General features: G+C 37.5%; 1 protein-coding gene across 1 annotated transcript; it reads left to right on the plus strand.

The window, feature by feature from the left end:
• Positions 1-1912: 1912 nt before the first annotated feature.
• On the plus strand, positions 1913-20582 carry cdk4 (cyclin dependent kinase 4). Its single transcript, XM_084732146.1, has 8 exons — positions 1913-2192; positions 12643-12877; positions 12965-13100; positions 13951-14118; positions 15135-15244; positions 17667-17717; positions 17819-17954; positions 19690-20582. The coding sequence occupies exons 2-8, from the start codon at positions 12651-12653 to the stop codon at positions 19789-19791; spliced, it is 930 nt and encodes a 309-aa protein (XP_084588272.1). The 5' UTR covers positions 1913-2192; positions 12643-12650; the 3' UTR covers positions 19792-20582.
• The last annotated feature ends 267 nt before the right edge of the window (positions 20583-20849 follow it).

A 20849-nucleotide genomic window follows, 5' to 3' on the forward strand; every position in this document is an offset into this window, starting at 1 on the left:
ATTGTTGATTAATGTTTGTGTGGTTAGTTATATAGAGTGCACACCAAGACAAACTCCAATCAATGTTTCATTGAAATGGTAATACATTTTTGAATCTTGACATGCAATGAATTTGATTCTAGTTTTTTGTTCCTCTTAAGAGTTAGCTGTAAACAGACAAGGACAACAAAGCTCAACAAAAATAGGAAACCATAAACAAAGGACTATAATGTACATTTTAATTAATCTGTTGATAATTTTCTCAATTAGTAGATTAGTTGCTGTGTACATAAATTGTCAGAAAATGGTAATCAGTGCTTCTCGAAGCTCAAGGTGACGTCCTCAAATGTCTTGTTTTGTCCATTACCCAAACACATTCAGTTTACTGTCATAAAGGAGTTAAAGAACCAGAACATATTCACATTTCAGAAGCGAGAATCAAAACATTTGGCCATATCTTTCTTAAAACAGGCTCAAAAACAGTTGATTAATTGACTAATCATTGCAGCTCTGCCTGCCAAATAAATCTGCCACTTGAATTTAGTAAGGAAATGTAATGATTATTTACATTATTGATTAATCTGTTGATTATTTTCTCTATCAGTCGATTAGTTGTTTGGTCCATAAAAATGACAGAAAATGGTGAAAATGTTTTTTTCATTTTTTCCCAAAGCACGAGTTGATGTCCTCAAAAGTCTTATTTTGTCCACAACTAAAACATATTCAGTTTACTGTAGAGGAGAAAGAAACCAGAAAATATTCACATTAGAGAAGCTGAAATCAAAAAATCTTCATTATAACTGAGTATCAAAATAGTCTTTTAATAATTTAATAGTCCATTAATAACTGATTAATGTCTGCTCTCCAGACACTTTTATTTTTTGACTATTAAATGTATCACTCAGTACATGGTGGTAGAAGTATTAAATTCTTTACTTAAAAATTGACACTGTGAAAAAAAAAAAAAATCTGTTACAATTAAAAGTCCTGCATTGAAAATGTTACTGAAGTGAACGTATCAATAAAATGCAAGTATTGAACGTTCAAGTGTTTAAAAATGCTACTGACTACTAGTACTAGTACCAACATTTTCCCAAATGTTTGCAACAATGGGCAACAATAGATTATATTTCCTATTTCCCAAATTACCTATTACTTGGGGAATGAAGTCGCCGAATATGACTTTATTGCATTGCTCTCAGCAACCCTAAACCCAAAACAACAATGAGCAAAGACATACAAATCAATCAAATCAAATGTAATACTGTCTTACCCCTGATGGCCCAAAGCACCTTGTTTAATGTGTTGATTTAGTTTTAAAAACATATTTCACTAAATATAAAATTACTTTTAACCTTATTCAAATAATTTATTAATATTATTAGTTTATTAGCATTAGAATAACTGTCCAGTTTTCTGCAAAAATAGAAATACATTTGCTTGCACACGATAGACATCTGAAAATCTTAAGTAGCATTATTAAATACAGTAGAAGCTTTATTGCTTTGAGGCGCTTTTCTATTTGAGATACAGACGATTAATATAACAGGCAACATTGTTTAAAAAAAAACAAAATAGAACAAAACAATTCAGTGACTCACATGAACGTAATCCGTCTGCACAGACCCCGCCCTCTGCCCGGATTTTCTTTCGTTCTGCCTTTTTTAATGTTTTATTCTGCTTGGGACATTTGTGGGCTGTTTGTCAGTTGTGTAGTGTATTATTGTTGTTGTTGTTGTTGTTGTTGTTGTTTTCTGACACTGTAATAGACAAACAGTATTCATCTTTATATACATATAAAATATGCATTCAACACCAACATAATGAAATGATTTGGTTTATATGATTATTGTCACTGGCAGCAGAGGTTTTAGGTCTTATCTTACAGGGCACATGCCGTGAACATGTTTTAGCTCCGCCTCCTCCAAGAGTTGCTAGAAGCAACAGGAAGCGACAACTCCAAAAAGAAGAGTGCAGGCTGGAAGAAGAAAAAAAACAGTGGAGGAGGCCCAAATCATATCGCTGGATTGTCTCCTCCACGGCAGCAGCAGATCGTCTGCACACCGGGCTGTGAAGCAGTCAGCCTGGACCGACCTGCTGCCTCTGTGACCCGGTTCTGTGTGTCGGAGTTATACGTGGCAGATTAGGCAGCATGTCCTCCTCATAAATCTAAAGGGAGCTGCTTTTACCTGAAACAGCAGAAACAGACGGAGGTGAGTACATGAGCTGTCGCGCACAGGACAAACTGGCTGTGATTCATGTGAGTCTGTGGACATTTATGTAATGCTGTGGTGGCACAGATGTGGAAGTGGAAGTTTGCTGGCGGTGATCTGTCTGCCGTCTCTACTTTTTCTCACTGTTTTCCCTCCGCCACGTCAGTGAACGTGTAGGTGAGGGGGAGAAAAGTCCGTGTGGCCTGTTGTTGTTCCACTTTTTGTTTCTTTAAGGCAGTTTAATTAACAAAGGAGCGCTATGGAGGAGCTCCACCACGTGTTGGGAGTCTGTCCTGGCCTGCTTCTCTCTGCCTCCGCCCACCGGCCTTCAATGTCCGGCTAACATGTGAGCTGATCCGCTGGATAAATGAATGACACACCGACAGGCTCCTCACAGGTGATCAATAGGCCTGTAGCAGGTTAACCAACTCAGTGTTGTGAGTGAAACCTGCAGGTGTTGCGTGAAAAACTGCCCCCTCTCTGTCTTACTCCTCCTTGGGTGGTGTGAGCTGTTGTGTCACTGGAAAGGAAATGAGGAGATGTTTTTAAGGTGACAAGTCATTTACAACCTGACCACTTCCTCTAGAACCAGAGGGGTTTGACATGAAGACCACATCAGGCCCGATCAGTCATTGTGAGACAGAAAAGGCCTTTCAACAGGCTAATTCTGTCATGTAATAGTTTAATTTGAAAGATTTTTCCATGTTGGGAAATTAAGGTGGAGACGCTGCAAGGGTTAAAGCCTGACAGATGAATCAGCCACATATTAATGAGATAACACAGACAAAGATTATGTTATTGGTAGTTCAGAACATATACAATATGGGGCATGACTAACAGTTATTTTCATTGTCGATTAATCTGTTGATAATGTTCTCAATTGTCAGAAAATGGTAATCAGTGTTTCCCAAAGCACAAGGCTTCAAATGTCTTGTTTTGTTCACAACCCAAACACATTCAGTTTAATGTCACAAAGGAGCCCAGAAACCAGAACATATTTGCAGTTGAGAAGCTGGAATCACAAAACTATACTATTAACATATTTTCTTAAAACAAAGGCTCAAAAACAGTTAATAGTTGATAATTAATTTAATAGTTGAATAATTGACTAATCGTTGCAGCTCTGCCTGCCAGATAAATCAGCCACATGATATTAATAAGAAAAAAGATATGTCATTGGTAGTTTAGAAAATATATATTACAGGACTGCAATTAATAATTGTTTACATCATTGATCAATCTGTTGATTGTTTCGTCTATCAATCGATTGTGACTGTTTGGTCCATAAAATGACACAAAATGGTGCAAATGTTATTCATTGTTTCCCAGAGCACGAGTTGATGTCCTCAAATGTTTTATTTTGTCCACAACTAAAACATATTCAGTTTACTGTAGAGGAGAAAGAAACCAGAAAATATTCACATTTGAGAAGCTGAAATAAAAAAAAAACTTCATTACAATTGATTATCAATATAGTTGGCCACTAATTTAATACTCGATTAATAGTTGATTAACCAATCAATCGTTGCAGCATATTATATACATTTATTTTTTGACAATTAAATGCACTGCTCAGTACGTAGTGGTGGAAGTATTTAGATTCTTTACTAAAGTAAAAGTGCTGATATCACACTGTAAAAAAATATTCTGTTGCAATTAAAAGTCCTGCATTGAAATTTTTACTGTAGTGAAAGTATCAATAAAATGTAAGTATTGAAAGGTCAAGTACTCAATACATAAAATTGTTTAAAAATGCCAGACGAGTACTAATATTTTCTCAAATGTTTCCAACAATGGTCCAAACCAGAAAAATATGCCATGTATTAAAGGTAATAGTGGATTTTTTTTTTGTTAGGCTATATTTGCTAAAACTTCTGGGAAAACACAGGATACATCAGAGAGTGAGGAAGGAAGTTGCGGAACGTGACTAAACATAATGTGACTAAATCTTTTATGCATTACGTCGTCCGTGAACATGATTTCTGCCTGAGTTATGTCAGATAAATTTTCATCAGCTATGGTGGTTGTTTAACAATGAAGACAGCAGCTCCCATGACCCCATGCTACTTCATGATGTAATCAAACTACATCTTTTGCTGTCGTTTCATTGAGAGAGAGCCCTAGCAGAAGAATTTACGTTTACACATTGTGCAAGTACTTAATTATATTCCACTAATGGTTTTGTGTTATGCAGTTCAGTTAAAAAATGAAAACCAGCTGTAAAATCACCCTTAAAAATCTAGCGTTGGTTGAACTCTTAGTAATCATGAAGGATTTTGTGACTTTCTCCGGTTTTCTATTTGAGTGTACAGGCCTGGTTCTCCACCCTTGTTTCCAGGCCTCCCTCCCTGTATTTTCTGTATTTCTCAGGCTGCCTCCCACAGCAGTTGCCACACAGTCTGCCTACAGTGGAAAGTTTCACAATGGCAGTGAGGCGTGGATGATAAACACCTAAAATCAGCTTAATTACTTTTATATGAAGCATCCAACATCTGGGGCAATCTGTGAACTTATGATATGTGATTAAGATAACATAGTTGGATGAACCTCCTTTCAACTTTAAAGAATGATACAAAACCTAATTCAACTAAAATAGCATTTAAATGAATTTTTCCACAGGAATATTGTACCAAAAAGTTAAGGGAAGGTTACCAAAGTTTATCAGTATTATCAAACTATGAAAATGGGAAGTCTTTTAAAGTGGTAAAGCAAATTTATTAAGAAATTGTTATTAGTTATTAATTCCTTTCTAAAATGTTTTTTATCTGTACAAATAAGACACAGACAGGTCAAGTAGTGAAACAGCTCATTATGACATCACACTGCTATTCTTTGATGATGATGGCAAAAACAGCATGTGGGCATCTTTGTTAAAGTGAAGTAGTGATGATTCACCCTCATGCATGAGTCACAGATCAACAATAGCTTAATGATCCATGACGGTGACGATACAGAAACATAGAAATGCATGACAAAAATAGTTTATTGTCAGTATTTTAAAGACCCCTCCCAAAAATTCACAAATCCTGTTTTAAGAGGAGCTCATGTCTTATTAAAGGGACAATTTAATCCACAATCAAAAACACACATTTTTCATCTGTTTATCAGTCTGTACTGTTTTGGTGTTAGTTATCAAGTTTTGGAGATATCAGCCGTAGAGATGTCTGCCTGCTCTCCATATAATAATACTAAATGGCATTAGTCCTGTGTTGCTCGAAGCACCAAAAAATACATTTAAAATTTTTCAAAACCAGCAGACTAGAAATCATGACCCAGAAAGAAGTTCTTACATGAATCTGCTCACAACAAGGTCTGTGGATTATTTTGAGTAACTGGGTCATAACTTTTGGAAAGAGATGCCGGTTTTGTATTTTTCAAATCTATTTTTTGGTGCTTTGAGCAACACAGGACTAGTGAGAGGAGGCAGACATCTCTACGGCCAATGTCTCTAAAACTTGACAACTCACGCCAAAAAAGTCTAGATTGGTAAACAGCACTACAGCGGGGAGTGTCCCTTTAAGAGAAGCAACGCTCACCCTGACTCCTCTGTAACTGTAATGTGTTGCTCAGTATTTGTTTCCACATGAATATGATAAAATATTTATACTACAAAAATGAATTTAAAACCATAAACTAAATTAATATCAATTTATTTATAATACAAAACTAAATGTGAGACAATGGTTTTGGAAATATAGCTTTTTTTTTGGTGTGTCAGTGGACTGAAATCGAATTAAAAACTCTTTTTTTTTTTACGTATCACTGCCACTATCCACTACCACACTATCACTTGATGAACATCAGTAGGTGATAGCCCACTGGTCATAGGACATGATGAAGTTTGTTTTGGAGAGTAAACGTGCAACATGTTTATTTTTAAGTAGTTCTGTTACATTTTACAGTGATCAACAAATCTTTATGAATTAAACTAAACTGGAGATTTTTTAAGTCTGAACATTAAAAGCATTCAAATGTTTCTTGAGTTATATTGTTTGTGTTTTTGTGTTACTCTGCATTGCTAAATTCAACTATCTTCTGTTGCAGGAGATTTTCAGGTTTTAATTTGTATTTTGTCAGCTCAGTTTTGGTCTGAGTAATGTTGTCAGGAATTTGTATTTCTTGCAGATACACAGGAATGCGGACAGATTCTTGTCCGCAGACGCTCTGACTCAACTATCTTTCGTAAGAGGAAGAAATGTGGCGTGTTCAACGTGAATAATGCAGCGGCACTTCCTCTTATTAGCTACAGTTTATATTAACCACTTCAATAATTGTGGTTTGGCTGCATGGTATGTGAATATTCAAAGCCTTGGTTATAACCTGTTAACACCCAGTGTCAGTTAATGTCATGTTCACTGCCACCAGTAGAGCATCCAGTATTTTAGACCAGTATAAATTAATAGAAAATTAAAGAATACAATTTCTTGTGCTATATAATGATCCCTGTATGTATGTGTTGGGTTGTAAATGATTAGTAGAAGAGCTGACCACAGCTCTGGTCTGATATTCATACAGATCCAAAAGGCTGTAAATGTTATTTAATCAAACCATCCAAATATTAAAATTCAGCCCAATAAGGCACATGTTTTGGTACATTCAACAGTAACTCTGCATTTATCTGTTTTTTCTGCTGCGGGCTCGTGAAGCAATTGTGTTGACAAAGTTCAACAGACAGAGTCCAAACATGCTGTCTCATGTTGTCAACACGATGATTGACAGCAGCCATTTCGAGCGTTTGGAAAATGAAGCATGTGGTAAAGAACAGAAGAGAATGAATTCTTTGTTGAAGGGTTTGGTTTTCAGTGGATTGTGTTACTGCTCTTTTGTTGCTGTATTTTTCTCACTACTCTCTCTATAGAAGTAATTGTACTGTAGACCTGTTCAACATCTCATTCACACTTTAACTGTCCCAACAAATCCACTGTGATCATAGTTTATACACAGTCTGACGCAGCATTTTCTATTGATAGATCAGTATTTTATTGACAGTATTATTCATATTAATATGACCCATTTTCTAGCTGAAGGGAAGTCACATGAGCCTATACAGTTGTTGTCAATGAATAATCTGCTGATCATTTTCTGGATTAAAATCCATTTTTGTTAGCCTGGCATCACTCTCTTGGTTTATTTCTAAGGAGTTTTATCAAGGGCTGCAGACCAAAATGCCTCAGACAACTGGTCAGACCTGCAACCAATCAGAGCAACAATGAGCGACACATGTAAGTTGGGGCGGTGCTTGGTCCGTTTTCAAGCAGGAAGAAAAATGGTGACCTGGTTACGAATTTCCTCAAATTGCAGCTTAAAACTACATGAAAATGTTTCTCTGAAAACATTTGAGGCGAGAAATAGGCAATGCACTAACAGACTGTTGATTCATATTTGATCAGTTCTGCTGAGTCTGCCTACTGTCACTGAGCGCTGCCTTCAAGACAAATTTTTCTTTTTTATAGCTTCAGTACTAATCAATTGACAAACAAAAAAACTCATAGAAAAATTAGTACTTGTTGCATATGTTTTCCAGTATTAGTTGGCTGAATCCAAGTAGGGATGTTGATGATAAATCATTAGTCAATTAATTGTCATTATGAATTTAATTACCAATTAAAAACATATTAATCAATAATTCATTGATAATCTTGAATTGTCAGTAATTGCTCCTCATGAAGTTGGAAACTTAACATTAAACTTAAAATTATTTTTAAAAAAATAGAAAAATGAGACAGCATTTTTATTAATTATTAATCAGCTGTTAGCAGTTTAGGAAAATGTGCAAAGTTTGTAAACTTAAATCCAAGTTACCAAGATAGTTGAAGGTATTAATAAGAATCGCATTAACTGTGTACAGGCCACACATATATCCCTGTATATTAAATTAAGTAAATTATGCAAATTAGTAGGTAATAAACAGATATTTTTTAAAAAGTCTAATCAAAATTGAAACAGAAGAAGTCCTGTTTTTGTTAGAGCTGGATCAAGTTGAGTTTTAAGGAGGGGATTAATAGTTATTTTTTCCTCCACACCAACATATCAGTCAGGTGAAGAATGTTCTTACCTCAAACATCATCAGCAAGGTTATAAAATAAAAGCCCTAAAAGCAGTTGGAATGGTTTTTGAGCCCACCGCCTGTCACCTGGCAGGAGGTGTGGGGTTGTGAAGATGAGGCGGAAGGTGTAAACTGAAGGTGAGGGGACAGGCGGAGTGGGGGAAGTGTACCAAACTGTTTTGCCAGATTAAAGGCTGAGACCTGAACAAAGGGAAGGAAGCAGTGGGGTGATGCTCTCTCTCTGGTTGTGTGGCTGCTGCCTGGCAGGAGGCGGATGGAAGGAGTTGGTAGAGAGGCCAGAGGAAAGTTAAAAGCAATGGGACAAAAAAGCTGTTTGGGTTGAGTGGTTGACGACGCTTCCTGTGCTGGCAGAGTCCTGCGTTCAGTGTTTGCTTTAAAATGGCGTCCCGTTGAGTGACTCATTTGACTTCTTTTAGGAGGTCAGGTACTTTGTCCTTTTGTTCGTTGATTATAAACATTTGGTGAATGCAGGAGAGCATTGATAAATTCCTCTTTGGATAAAAATATGCCACACACTTAAGCACCTGAAGTACCTGGAGAGCTCTTATGAGGCTCCAGCCTGATCGAGACCAGTGCAACATGCCATAAAATGTTGTGTACATAACTAGAGCTGCAACAATCGATTACTGACCAATTATGAAATTAATCGCCAACTATTTTGACCATTGATAAATTTGTTTCAGTAATGCTTTAAGAAAAAAAAAGAAAAATCTCTGGTTTCTTTGATCCTCTCTAACAGTAAACTGAATATCTTTGGGTTGTGAGTAAAACAAGACATTTGAGGACATCATCTGTGGCTTTGGGAAACACTAATTAACATTTTCACCATTTTCTGACGTTTCAAAACAAACAACTATTAATCCATTAATCAAGAAAATGAACAACCGATTAATGGACTATGAAAATATACTGAGGAGAGTTATTTATTCGCTGTGTGATGTCAAAGCTGCAATAGTCAGTATCTTTTAATTTATCAATGGGTCAAATGACTTTGTTTAGTCTTGCAGTGATGACCCCACAGAGAATTAAGACAAAGTGTAGTTCCACTCAGCTCTGCAGAGCATTTTAACATCTTTCAGCTCATTGTTTTGGTTTAACAGCCCACAGCTTTACTGTTTTGATTCTCACTGCTGCTATTGGAGTGATTTCCAGCCAGATCAGGCGGCTGTTTTTAGTGAAAAAGCTCTCTTAAACTGGCCGTACTGTCAGAAAGAGAAAAAAAGTCTCTAGCTGGTGAACACATCGGGACATTTAGCAGCTAAACCACCCGATATTTCCCTCAGGAGCTGGTGAAGATAATCTAAAACACGACTCCAGTTGATTGCTAATGTTGCTTGAAGTCTGCTAGTTGTGTAAATAGGCAACTGTTTGTTGCATGTTTGCTGTACAACACTGTATGGTGATGTCATTGATATTTAGCTTGTTCAGTTGCCTACGTTTGTATGTGTATTCAGTAGCAGCCTGTTTATTTGCGTTAAACGTTCACCTCCCTGATGTAGATAAACTTTATTGACCCCCAGAAAGGAAATTGAACTCAATTCTTAGTTTTGAGGACAGCAGACTTCTGAAGGACAAACGACTGGAGCACGCTGATAGATTTAATTGTGCAACGTTTCAACTGTGTCTTCATTAGAGTCAGTCAAAGTGAAACAAGATAAGATGGCTTGAGATGAGTGTTTATTCCGAGGTCACTGTAGTGTAATGACCTCTGGTTGTGTTGGGTTGTTGTTGCACATCAGCGAGCGGGACTGCTCCATCACAATATTTGATTTACAGGATTTTCATTTCACTGATGAAGTACTTTGATACTTTTTGGGTTTTTAATTCACTGGATTAGGTGTTCCAGTTCAAATATTTTATCTATGAACAGTTTTTCAGTTGTTGTTTTTTTTGACCACACTGTGATATGTATTGATAAAAATGTTAAAATAAGAACTTGCACATTCTTTCATAGAGGATTTTATTTGCATTACCCAGTCCTAATAGCTGAAACAGTATTTTTGTACATTTTGCACATTCAGCACAGCACCAGAACGGCCCAGTCAGCTCTTTGGCACAGCTACGAGTTGTACAGAGTACCCTTCTGTACACAGCGGCACTTTAACCACTACACACTGGTAGACAGCATGAATCAGTCTGTTTTACAAATGTAATTACTAAAGTTGAAAAAGCAGTCCCCCTTATTCTCCTTTGTAGAATTTCGCATTACAAATGCCTGGCTGTATGTGAAATACTACAACTGAGACTCCGCCTTGCATCACACATGTGACACGTCCATATCTCCTCCGTGGACACCGATGAGTCTGTCATTTACTGAACTCCTGGAATAAAATCTCTTCGCTAACAAGCCGAGCTCATTTGAATGCAAATGCTTGAATGATATTAAATTGGTCAAACAGAGGGGAGTTGTGCCACAGGTGACATAAGACACATATTTGAAGAAATTTGCAGAGCTGAAGAAAAGGACAGAAAGAAAAAAGCGCTTTCTGGGACACACTGCTGAAAATAGACTCATTCAGAAATTGTTATTGAAGCACAAGAGCTGTTGAGGAGCATCTGTTCATTTTGGATGTGAGCAGTTTGGAGTAAAAAGGCCAATGAATTTCAGCTTCTGCAGTGTGTTATTCTTAGCCCGAGGACAGTTCTGTCTTTATTGCTGCATATCCACCAGCTTCTCAGAGCCAAAGTATGAGAGGAGTTTATTCTTTGTCCTGCAGAGGTAATTCTACTGATTTACTATTGTCAGATGTTTTTTGTCATCTAAATGTTCATTCGTTTTAACATTTTAGTGTCACTAATGGCTCCATAGATAACGGTCCTCCAGTTGGGTCCAAAATATAATATTTCAACAACTACTGAATGGATTGCCATAAAATCATGTTCACAAATTCTTGGTCCCCAGAGAGAGAATCTTGGTGATCCACTGACTCTCTGGCATCACCAACATGTCGGTGTTTTCACTGATCTAGTCAAACATTTCATTTTACTCGATTGTTTGGGATAAACTTTGCACAGATATGTGGTTCTGAGACATATCATGAGAACCTTGGGGAGCCCCAGACTTTCCCCCTCGTGCCACCATGAGCGGACATTTGTATTTTTAGGGAAATGTCTCAGCAACTATTGGATGTATTGCCATGAACGTTTGTTCATAAGTTCTAGTCCTCCCTTGACAAGCCTCTGACTTTTCCTCTAGCGCCATCATCAGGTTAAAAATTGAACTTTGAAAACTTGCAAAAGCCTCAGCTATACTTTAACACCACATAGTAAGTGTTACTATGCTAACACACCAAACATGGTGAAAATGGTAAATATCGTCTGCCAAACATCAGCTTGCTGTCACTGTGAGCATGTTAGCATGCTGACATTAGCATTTAGCTCAAATCACCACTTTTACGCTCCAGCCACACTGGGTGCATGAACCCGTGCGTGATGTCTGTCTCGCTGAACTGCTGCAGCTCGCACGTCTGTGGTGACCACACAGGCAGCGTTTCTGCTGCGCGGCTGCTACTACCAGCCTTATCTTTTTACAGTAAGTTTGCACAAGACTTTTGAAGAGAAGAAAAGTGTTGTAACCAGAGAGCCGTATGTGATTTTTTTTTTTCTTTTCCCCCCTCATTCAGGGAGGGAAAAAATAGGCAAATCCTGAATCACTAGATGCAGTGTAGCTGCAGCCATGCTAATATGGGCAACAAAATAAATACCAACAGGTTCAGTGACACACACGTGCTGCTCATGCAGCCAGTGTGGCCCAGCCCTTACAGCTCACAGAGTTGCTAGCATGGCTGTAAACTATAAACATAAGTATATAATAAATTAATATATGATATTTTAAAAATACAAGCTTTTATTGCACATGGGCATGCATGAAAACATAATGCTAAGAAATGACAAGTATCAAGAGACATTTGAAGAAAAGGAAACTTCACAAAAGACCTAAATATAGATAGCACATTAAAAAAAAGTCTTAAGAAAAACAAATATAAAAGGCTTTGATTCATCTCAGATCTGCGAGCTTTGGGGATTATTGGTTGTCGGATGTTCATGTGTGCCATGTTTTTCCTGTTTATAACTGCATCTTCTTCAATTATCAGTAGGTTTTTGTTGCAAAGTTTCCTGGGTAGGTTTTAGTCAAGTGTTGCTTTGGTTGACATGGACAGACCCCATGATAGGGGGGCGGGTGTCTGTGTTATTTTCTATTATATGCTGATGTGTATAAAGCAGGGAGAAGGTTTCCCAGTGAGGCCCTTGTTCATTTCCAGTATTATCAGTTGATCAGCTCAGTGGTATGATCCTTCAAAATCTCTTTTCTATCATCTCATTATTGTAATTAATATAATTTATATATATTGCATCTGATGTGTCTGTCACTTTGTCTCTCAGTCTGTTTGATGTTGGCTATGGCCCACGGCACCAGTATCCAGTATGAGCCAGTGGCAGAGATCGGAGGAGGCGCTTATGGAACGGTTTATAAGGCCCGAGACACAGAGAGCGGCCAGTTTGTCGCTCTGAAGAGCGTGCGTGTCCAGACGGACCAAAATGGCCTCCCGATCTCCACAGTCAGAGAGGTGGCTCTGCTGAGAAGACTGGAGCAGTTTGACCACCCCAATGTAGTCAGGTGAGACCATTATCAGAGTGTGGTCGTTGTCTATAATTCACTGTGACCATCTCACACTGAAGACACTGTTTTTACTCTACATGACAGGCTCATGGATGTATGTGCCACCCAGAGGTCGGACCAGGAGACTAAAGTCACTCTGGTGTTTGAACATGTGGACCAAGACCTCAAGACGTACCTAGAGAGAGCCCCGGCTCCAGGATTATCCCCCGGCCACATCAAAGTGAGAACTAACTGAACCAATATTAAAACCGCAGAATCTGTCACATACAGTCAGCTAGAAGGAAGAAAAGGTTCATAGGGTCTTTTAAGCCTGTTTAGAAGCAGTTTGAAGGGTAATTTGAAACCCTAAAAAAGTAATTTGATGCTGAGAAATTGTCAAGAAATCAAAGTAAAACAAAATTAATTGTGTTCAGAAATCTTAAAATCAATCTCAATGTAACTCTTGTGATGTGATCTGTTGGAAACCTCACATTAATCATATCAAAACAACACTGTCTAAAACCATGGAAATACTGCACAATACTAAGGACATCCTGAGCACAGTCCACCTTTACCCTGCAAAAAATGAGCAAAGGAAATGTCAAGAAGGCTTTTATTTCTGGATTCATGTGCCTTTAAATTTATGGACCTTCAAAACTCTACATGTAACGTTGGGTTAAATAACGGAATAGTTGTAATATTGAACTAATAGAACGTAGTTATATGTATAAAATGAAATGACTGACATTTAGAAACTGTCTTGTTTTTTTGTTTGTTTGTCTGTAGCTTGTTTTGTTTGACCTCTATTATAGGTAGAGTTAAGAGTAATGCGTAGTGGAGTGTTATGGGTAGGCACAATAAGCCTGGGCTTCAGCTTGCACCTTCTTTCAATCAGACAATATTACATTTAGTTTTGTTTTATTCTTTTATATGGTTCAGTATTAATTAAGTACTTTAATAACTGTATGATCAATTTGTTGTTGTTGTGTATAACTAACCAGAAAAAAGTAAAATTACACTCAATTAAACTAAAAGCCTGTTTTGTTGAAATAGGTTAGTTCCAGTTGAAATGTACCTGTGTGTTTTTGCAGGACTTGATGAGGCAGTTGCTGTGCGGCCTTGCATTCCTTCACTCTAACCGCGTGATGCACCGAGACCTGAAACCAGAGAATATTTTGGTAACCAGCCAGGGTCAGGTGAAGCTGGCTGACTTTGGATTGGCCAGGATCTACAGCTGCCACATGGCCCTCACTCCTGTGGTAAGAACTCACCTGAACCGTTCAAATGCTTCAGTGGGTCGTGTTTACAGCGTTTTCCAAAGCATACCAGCATTATTTTGTTGTTTTTTTGTTTTGTATACATTTCAGTTCAAAATAAAAACCTTCAACCACTTCAAATGTGTTTATTTCATCTATTATACTGATCTTTTTAGTCCAAGTTGCACTTAAACGGATTGTAACTGGTAATGAAATGGTCTCAATTTAATACTGATGCCTCTATATGACCTATATAATCAAACAAGACCATCAGTGAGAAGGTCAACCATTTCTCTTTCTGCCTGCCACCAGGTCAGACTCACCATGAAATCAGATGATATGCAGACTGGAAGAGCCTGTGTTCACATTTTACCAAGCAAAGTTATAGGCTGTGTGTGCATAATTTTATTTTTTATATTTTGTGGCTAAGGCGGTGGAAGAACTACACTAAGTTAGCTTATTATTTGTCGTTGGAGTTAAATTTCTTGAAAATGTAGCATGAAGGTGATATTTGCTCACAAGCTGACTGTCAAATCTTGGCTTGAGTTAACTAGTTTTAACAAGACTGAGGGTCTACAGCCATGATAGTGACTCTGTGAGGCAGCACTTGAGTTAAATACTAACTTTGACATGCTAACTGGCTCACAGTGGCATTGCTAACCTGCTAATATATAGCAGGTAATATTAACCAGATTTACTGTCTCAGTTAAATCTGTTAGCATAACATTCAGTATTTAACACAACACAAAGTACAGCTTGTAACTTGATATTCATATGGTCGTAAAAGGAAATTGAAAAATCAACCCCACTTAAGTCTAAAAAAGTCAGCAGAAACAAAGTTAAGCTAAAGCACATGTAGTTTGTTGCAAACAAGCTAAAACATGCAAAAAGTGCAGTTAATTTCCTACATACTATATGTCAGTTTAAGTTATTGTTGGTTACTGATCGTTGTTTTCCTTATACTTATTTAAACAACTTGTGGTCTTTGGTGTGTTGATGGACATGTTTGTGTCTCGTAGGTGGTGACACTGTGGTATCGACCTCCTGAAGTTCTGCTGCAGTCCAGTTACGCCACACCTGTAGACATCTGGAGCACCGGCTGCATCTTCGCTGAGATGTTCAGACGCAAGTGAGTCACTGATGCTATATAATTATGTTTGTATTTCCGTCATGATCGTCATGTTTTAATTTGATTAACAGATCTTGATGTAATTTGGTGAGACCTTGGACAAAGGAACATCGCATTAGATTTTGGTTGTGATCTGATTCATTAAGTTGAAATGCGGGAGATATTTGATTAAATATCCTGAAGGTATCTTTGCAAGGTGGAAGCTTGTGTTTACAAAGTGACTTGCAGTTTTTCTTATAACTCCTCAGGTTAGCTCAGAGTTTGAAACTCACACATACCAGCCACGTCTTTAAAATACATTTATTATACTAATTTGCTTTGCCAGATGTTTATTGGTGGAAACTACCGCTTGAGTGTTCACTGGCAACAGTTTTTCCAATCTGGATAATGTGGCATCTTTATACTGCACATAAAACATAAACCGGGGGGGGGGGGGCGCACAAAGCACATACCGTGTTCAGCCTCTTATTTGTTGTTTGATTTAGGTTACTAACCCTTATTAAGGTTAGTGAAAGATTAGGAAAAGTGTGTATGATTCAGGAGGGTTATTGGCAGAGTATGTTGTAGAGGATGCCATGTTGCACCACCATGTTTCTACAGTAGCTCAGAACAGACAAACCAAACGCTGACTCTAGGTTCGGCCTTTCACATTTTTTTGTGGCCACCGTAAATTCTCTTACACACTCGGAAGGGGAGGGTTAGCTGAACGGTATTCAGCTGGGTGTAATCTACAACCTCACTGCAGGATCCCACTAATTACTGCTTACTGTTTAATCAAGATCCTATCTCTCCCTTGCCTTAAAATGGAAATGGAAAGTGCTTATAGTTGCTTAAATGTAACTGTAAAAATGTTTTAGTCCTGCTAACTTGACAGGATTGGATATTGTAGAGAAAACTAATTAAATACATTGATAATGAACAGTTTGCAGATATATTAAATATAAATGGTTCCTTGCTCTGATTAGTTAAACATAAACTTACTTAGTTGCAAGGTTTGTACACATATGGGAATATTTCACAGCTTTTCCTTTTTATAGTCCCAAACATATGAACACTATATTATGTGACATAATAGAACATGAAAGATTACCCAATATGATATTGATCATCTTTGGAGAGGAAGGTTTGCTCCACCTTTAGACGTGTAGTAGGTACACTCATTACAGTGATGCGAGTGTCCAGATTTTAACTCCAACACATCACAGATTTTTGTGCCAGTGTCGCAGCAGTCGTGATGAGTTTGCCAACAGTTCAGGCAGGTTCAGATTTGATCTGTAAATGGTTCACATTACGAAGTTATCTGTGGCTCTGGGGAAATCTGGTCTGGAGCCTCAGATTGTCAGGAGGTGAACAGCTGGTCTCTGCCTCACATATTATGTTATGTTGTACAGAAAAATACTGTACCTCAGTCATGCCCCTCTTTCAACCGATTCTAATTCACTCCAGTCGTGCAAAAAAATAAATGTTTGATGCCATAAATAATCTCACAGACTTGGTCCTGCTTCAGCACATCCAAACATTATTAGTGTTTACGTGCCCACGGGGAGTTTCTGCAAACAAAAGTCATTAAGTGTGATTTTTCTTTTTAATATTCTTTTTTATTGGTATTTAACAGATAACAAGTACACAACAAAACAAATCCCCAGCCAACCCACAACCAACCCTCCGTGGGATCCTCTTGTGGTTACAAAAGAAAAAGAAATGTTAAGACAATTAAATATAGACAAACATTACAGAGTAAACCTTATTCAAAGAGAGTTACACCCACAGTTAAGATCCTATTGCAGACAAAGAAGACTATACTACACTATGTAATCCAGAGGTACAATGTATTTTCTTAGCTTGATCATCCCAGTCGTTTATATCCTTCAAGTTAAAATTTTAAAAAGGTCCCCACATCATAGAATTTGGACTTGCCTCCCAGCAGGGTCTGAAACGTGTGAATTCAAGTCAACTTATTCTGCCTGGAGACCACTGAGTATTTTGTGGTTTTTCATCAGTCTTGTTTGCAACATCTCTGCAAGATGAGCTGGGAACCACTGATTCATATAAACGTTAGCTCCATCTAGTGGTAAAAATAAACCATTGCACAAAGAGATTCATGTCTCTGAATAATTGCCCTGGGAACAGTTAGTGTAATGATGGTGATTATATAATGATACATTGTTAGAGCAGAGGCACATTGTTTTAATCTTATATTATCACAAACAATTAACACGTGGATCTGGGTGAGATGTTACAGATTCATGCAAACAGTAGAACCATTCAGTTTTTTCTTCATGCTCAACTGTTAATCTGCGTCTAAAGGACACCGTGTTGCTGTTTGTCCTCCTGCGTGGACAGTAATCACAAAGACATTTGAACTAACAAAATGACACCTGCGTCAGTCTGTTAACTTTGGTACAAACTCTCTGTCTGTCAGACCTTTGTTCTGCGGAGATTCAGAAGTGGACCAACTTGGGAAAATCCTTGAGTGAGTAACAAATAGTTTTGTTACATTAACCTGATTAAGAGATGTATTGGAAGATGATTTATATAGAACCTGTTTCATTGAAATTTTGTTTGTCATTTCAGAGTTATTGGCTTGCCACCAGAGGAGGAGTGGCCCGCCGATGTTACGCTCTCAAGAAAAAACTTCCCCCCTGTCTTACCTCGTCCAATCACTGACTTTGTTCCAGAGATAAATGAGCAGGGGGCGCAACTATTGCTGGTAAGAATTCACAATTAACATGACAGTCCATCATACATGATAATTAATTTTCGTCTATATACAGAGTTGACATCAGGACAGTGACAGACAAGTAACCTCAGACCCCCAGAAGAATTTCCTTCACCCATAGACTCATAATCTGCTGATGTTTGACGCAGGCCACAAGAATTTCACTGGTGCCATATTACAAACTCCTCTGACTAATATGACTTATACAGTTTTCAAAGTCTAAGACTGTGTGCTTCTCATCAGACAGAGTTGGAAACATCACAAAAACATCATCTTTTAAAATACTCAGTATTTGCATCTGCATATGATGTAGAAAATGTAGGTTTTAGTGCAAAATAAGAAATGTGATTTTGGGCAAGAATTCACTGAACTAACCTCATTAAAATAACAAAATCCTAATGACCAAAGACACGTGGTGAGTTATATTAGTTTATTTTTGGGGACTGTCCTCTGAGCTCTACATGTCGACATTCTTCTGTACTTGTTAGAGGCAAAGTTCAACATTTTTGTCCAGTAACATCCTGCAGTTTCTGCTGGTTGCTTAGCAACTGATAATGGGCAAAAAATGGCTTTTTACTATATAGTAGTTTTGTAATTAAATTGTATGGATTAAGCAGATGATACATAAGGTACTGCATTAGATGTTCTTGTAGGAGGATTTTGTTTCCTTTGATGCTTCTTCTAAAGAAAGCAGCTATTAATTATTCAAACTGGCTTTTAGCTCTTTAGTGTTTGTAATTTTGTGTATTTTTAAGGTCTGTTGTTGCTTATGTTTTATTGTTTGTTAATTTTGTTACTGTTTCTATGGTCAGAAGCCCATCAGGATTTTGTCTTCAGTGGGAAAGGGTAAAAGTGGTGTTCATTCCCAGATCAAATGGCTCTGCAGGAGTCACTAGTAGTTCTGATTTGCAGTGATGAAAACATGACACCTGGGTAAACACACTAATCTCCAACACTTTCTAACTGATGACATGCTTGTCTTGAGTCAAATGGCTGTAAAACAGCAGACAAACCAATTTATTTTTCTGTGAATTGATCACATTAAAAGTCTCGTGTTTTTTGTTAATTAAAAGCTTTTATTATGAAGTAGCAAAGTTAGGATTTATTTTCATCAGCAGTAACTTAACACAACTCCTATGCAGCTGAAAGCGAAAGTAAAATAAAGCAGATACCTGGAAATACAAACAGTGACACAGGAGAGAAAGTACACTTCAAACCACAGAGGTTCGGTTAGAAGCTACAAACAAAGTGAATCACCGCAGCTGAATCTCAGCTTTCTGGCGCATTTGTGACGACAATTGTGACACATCAGGTGGAAAAACCAAACAGGTGAACTCATTTAGTGGCAATAGGAAATGAGTCAGTGGGTCTAATCACATTTTTTTTTTTTAAACTGCATATGCCCCTTTTTTGTGCAAAAATTGTATTATTTTAAATTAATTTAATTTTACTCTTGTGAAGCACTTTGTGACCTTGCTCTGTGAAAGATGCAATATTAAATAAAATTGCAAAAAAAAAACAACTATTAGCATAAAAACTGGAAACATGGGGAAACAGCTAAGTTATATTTAACAGTCAGAGAGTGGTATCAATCTTGTCGTCTAACTCTCAGCAAGAAAGTGAAGTAGTATAAGTGGAATGTGTTTCACAATGTTGATCTGTGCCTTTAAGACCTAAAATCTGATAGTGACGCAGCTCTAATATCCTGTTATTCTCTTTACCACAGAAAATGCTGACCTTCGACCCTTTCAAACGGATATCTGCCCTGAACGCCCTAGAACATCCATATTTCCAGGCAGAGGAGACACAGACTCAGACAAAAAGCTGAAAAGATGCAGTGAGACATGCAGCGAGAGGTAACAGTGTCTAAGTTTAGACCTGGCCTAACCATAAAGGATTTCATTCAGTGCATTGCCTTTCAAGACATCTGGGTTGTGCTTTGGGATATTTTTTGTCACTCCTGCATCAAAAAAAAAGGATTAAAGCCTAAGATATGGAATAAAAAAAGAAGAGGAGTGAACTTAAGGATCACTGGCGTGCTTTCCAACATGTAAATGTCACAATTAATGATGTTAACATGTCATGTCTTCAAGGACAGTACCAGTGTTTTTGATGTTTGATTTCTGTATCAGTCTCAGTCAGCCGGGACTGATTAGCAGAAACGTCTGTCATCTCCTCTGAAATGTTGCTCTTGTTATTTTTGTACAGTGTTTAGACAGAAGGAAGCAGAGATGTCATCTTTCTGTCTTACAGGCTGAACTAAGTCTGACAGAAGTGACACCTCAGGGTTAGAGCAGCCAGGCGTCAGTGAAATTACTGTATTTGTATTAATATTTATCCTACGAAAGGAACAAAAACACCACAAGCCTGTGATGGGCATTAAGCTGTATGAAAATCATAAGGAAAAGAAAGAAGTAGTTGATGAAAAACGCACAAGAAAGTGACACGCATTACAAAAATACTGGTATTGGCCTTAAATAGTCCCATAAGGTGAAAGAAATGGTTTCTTTGGAGGACTGAAGGGTTGGACTTCATTTCATGTTTAACATTTTTTTTGCTAAAACCATCTGAAATCAACCAGCACTGCAACTACAAATAAAAATGAAAGTATTAATCACATTCAGACTTTATTTGTGTATTATTATACAGATGGCAGTCCATATAAAATAAGGAACTGTGATTCTGTGAAAACCGAAATGGACTTAAATGTTTTGTGAAAAATCAAGGAACTATATTGAATACTAACAAAAATAAAAAAAAAGACCAAGTAGCTTCACTCTATTCCTTTTGTCCTCTAATATTGACCAAATAAACACTGAACAAATGTGGCTGTCTACACCAGCAAGAGATGTTTTGTTTTTGGTTTCTGCAGGTGAATTGCTATTG

Source organism: Lutjanus erythropterus, chromosome 2 (genome assembly GCF_056507025.1).
Source record: "Lutjanus erythropterus isolate fLutEry1 chromosome 2, fLutEry1.hap2, whole genome shotgun sequence".
NCBI classification, from domain to species: Eukaryota; Metazoa; Chordata; class Actinopteri; order Lutjaniformes; family Lutjanidae; genus Lutjanus; species Lutjanus erythropterus.

Bases quoted from the DNA above. Each gene is read 5' to 3' on its own strand.
- cdk4 (XM_084732146.1), top strand. From the start codon at position 12,651: ATGTTGGCTATGGCCCACGGCACCAGTATCCAGTATGAGCCAGTGGCA. The intron at 12,878-12,964 runs GTGAGACCATTA...TCTACATGACAG, and splicing joins GACCACCCCAATGTAGTCAG to GCTCATGGATGTATGTGCCA. The intron at 17,955-19,689 runs GTAAGAATTCAC...TCTTTACCACAG, and splicing joins AGGGGGCGCAACTATTGCTG to AAAATGCTGACCTTCGACCC.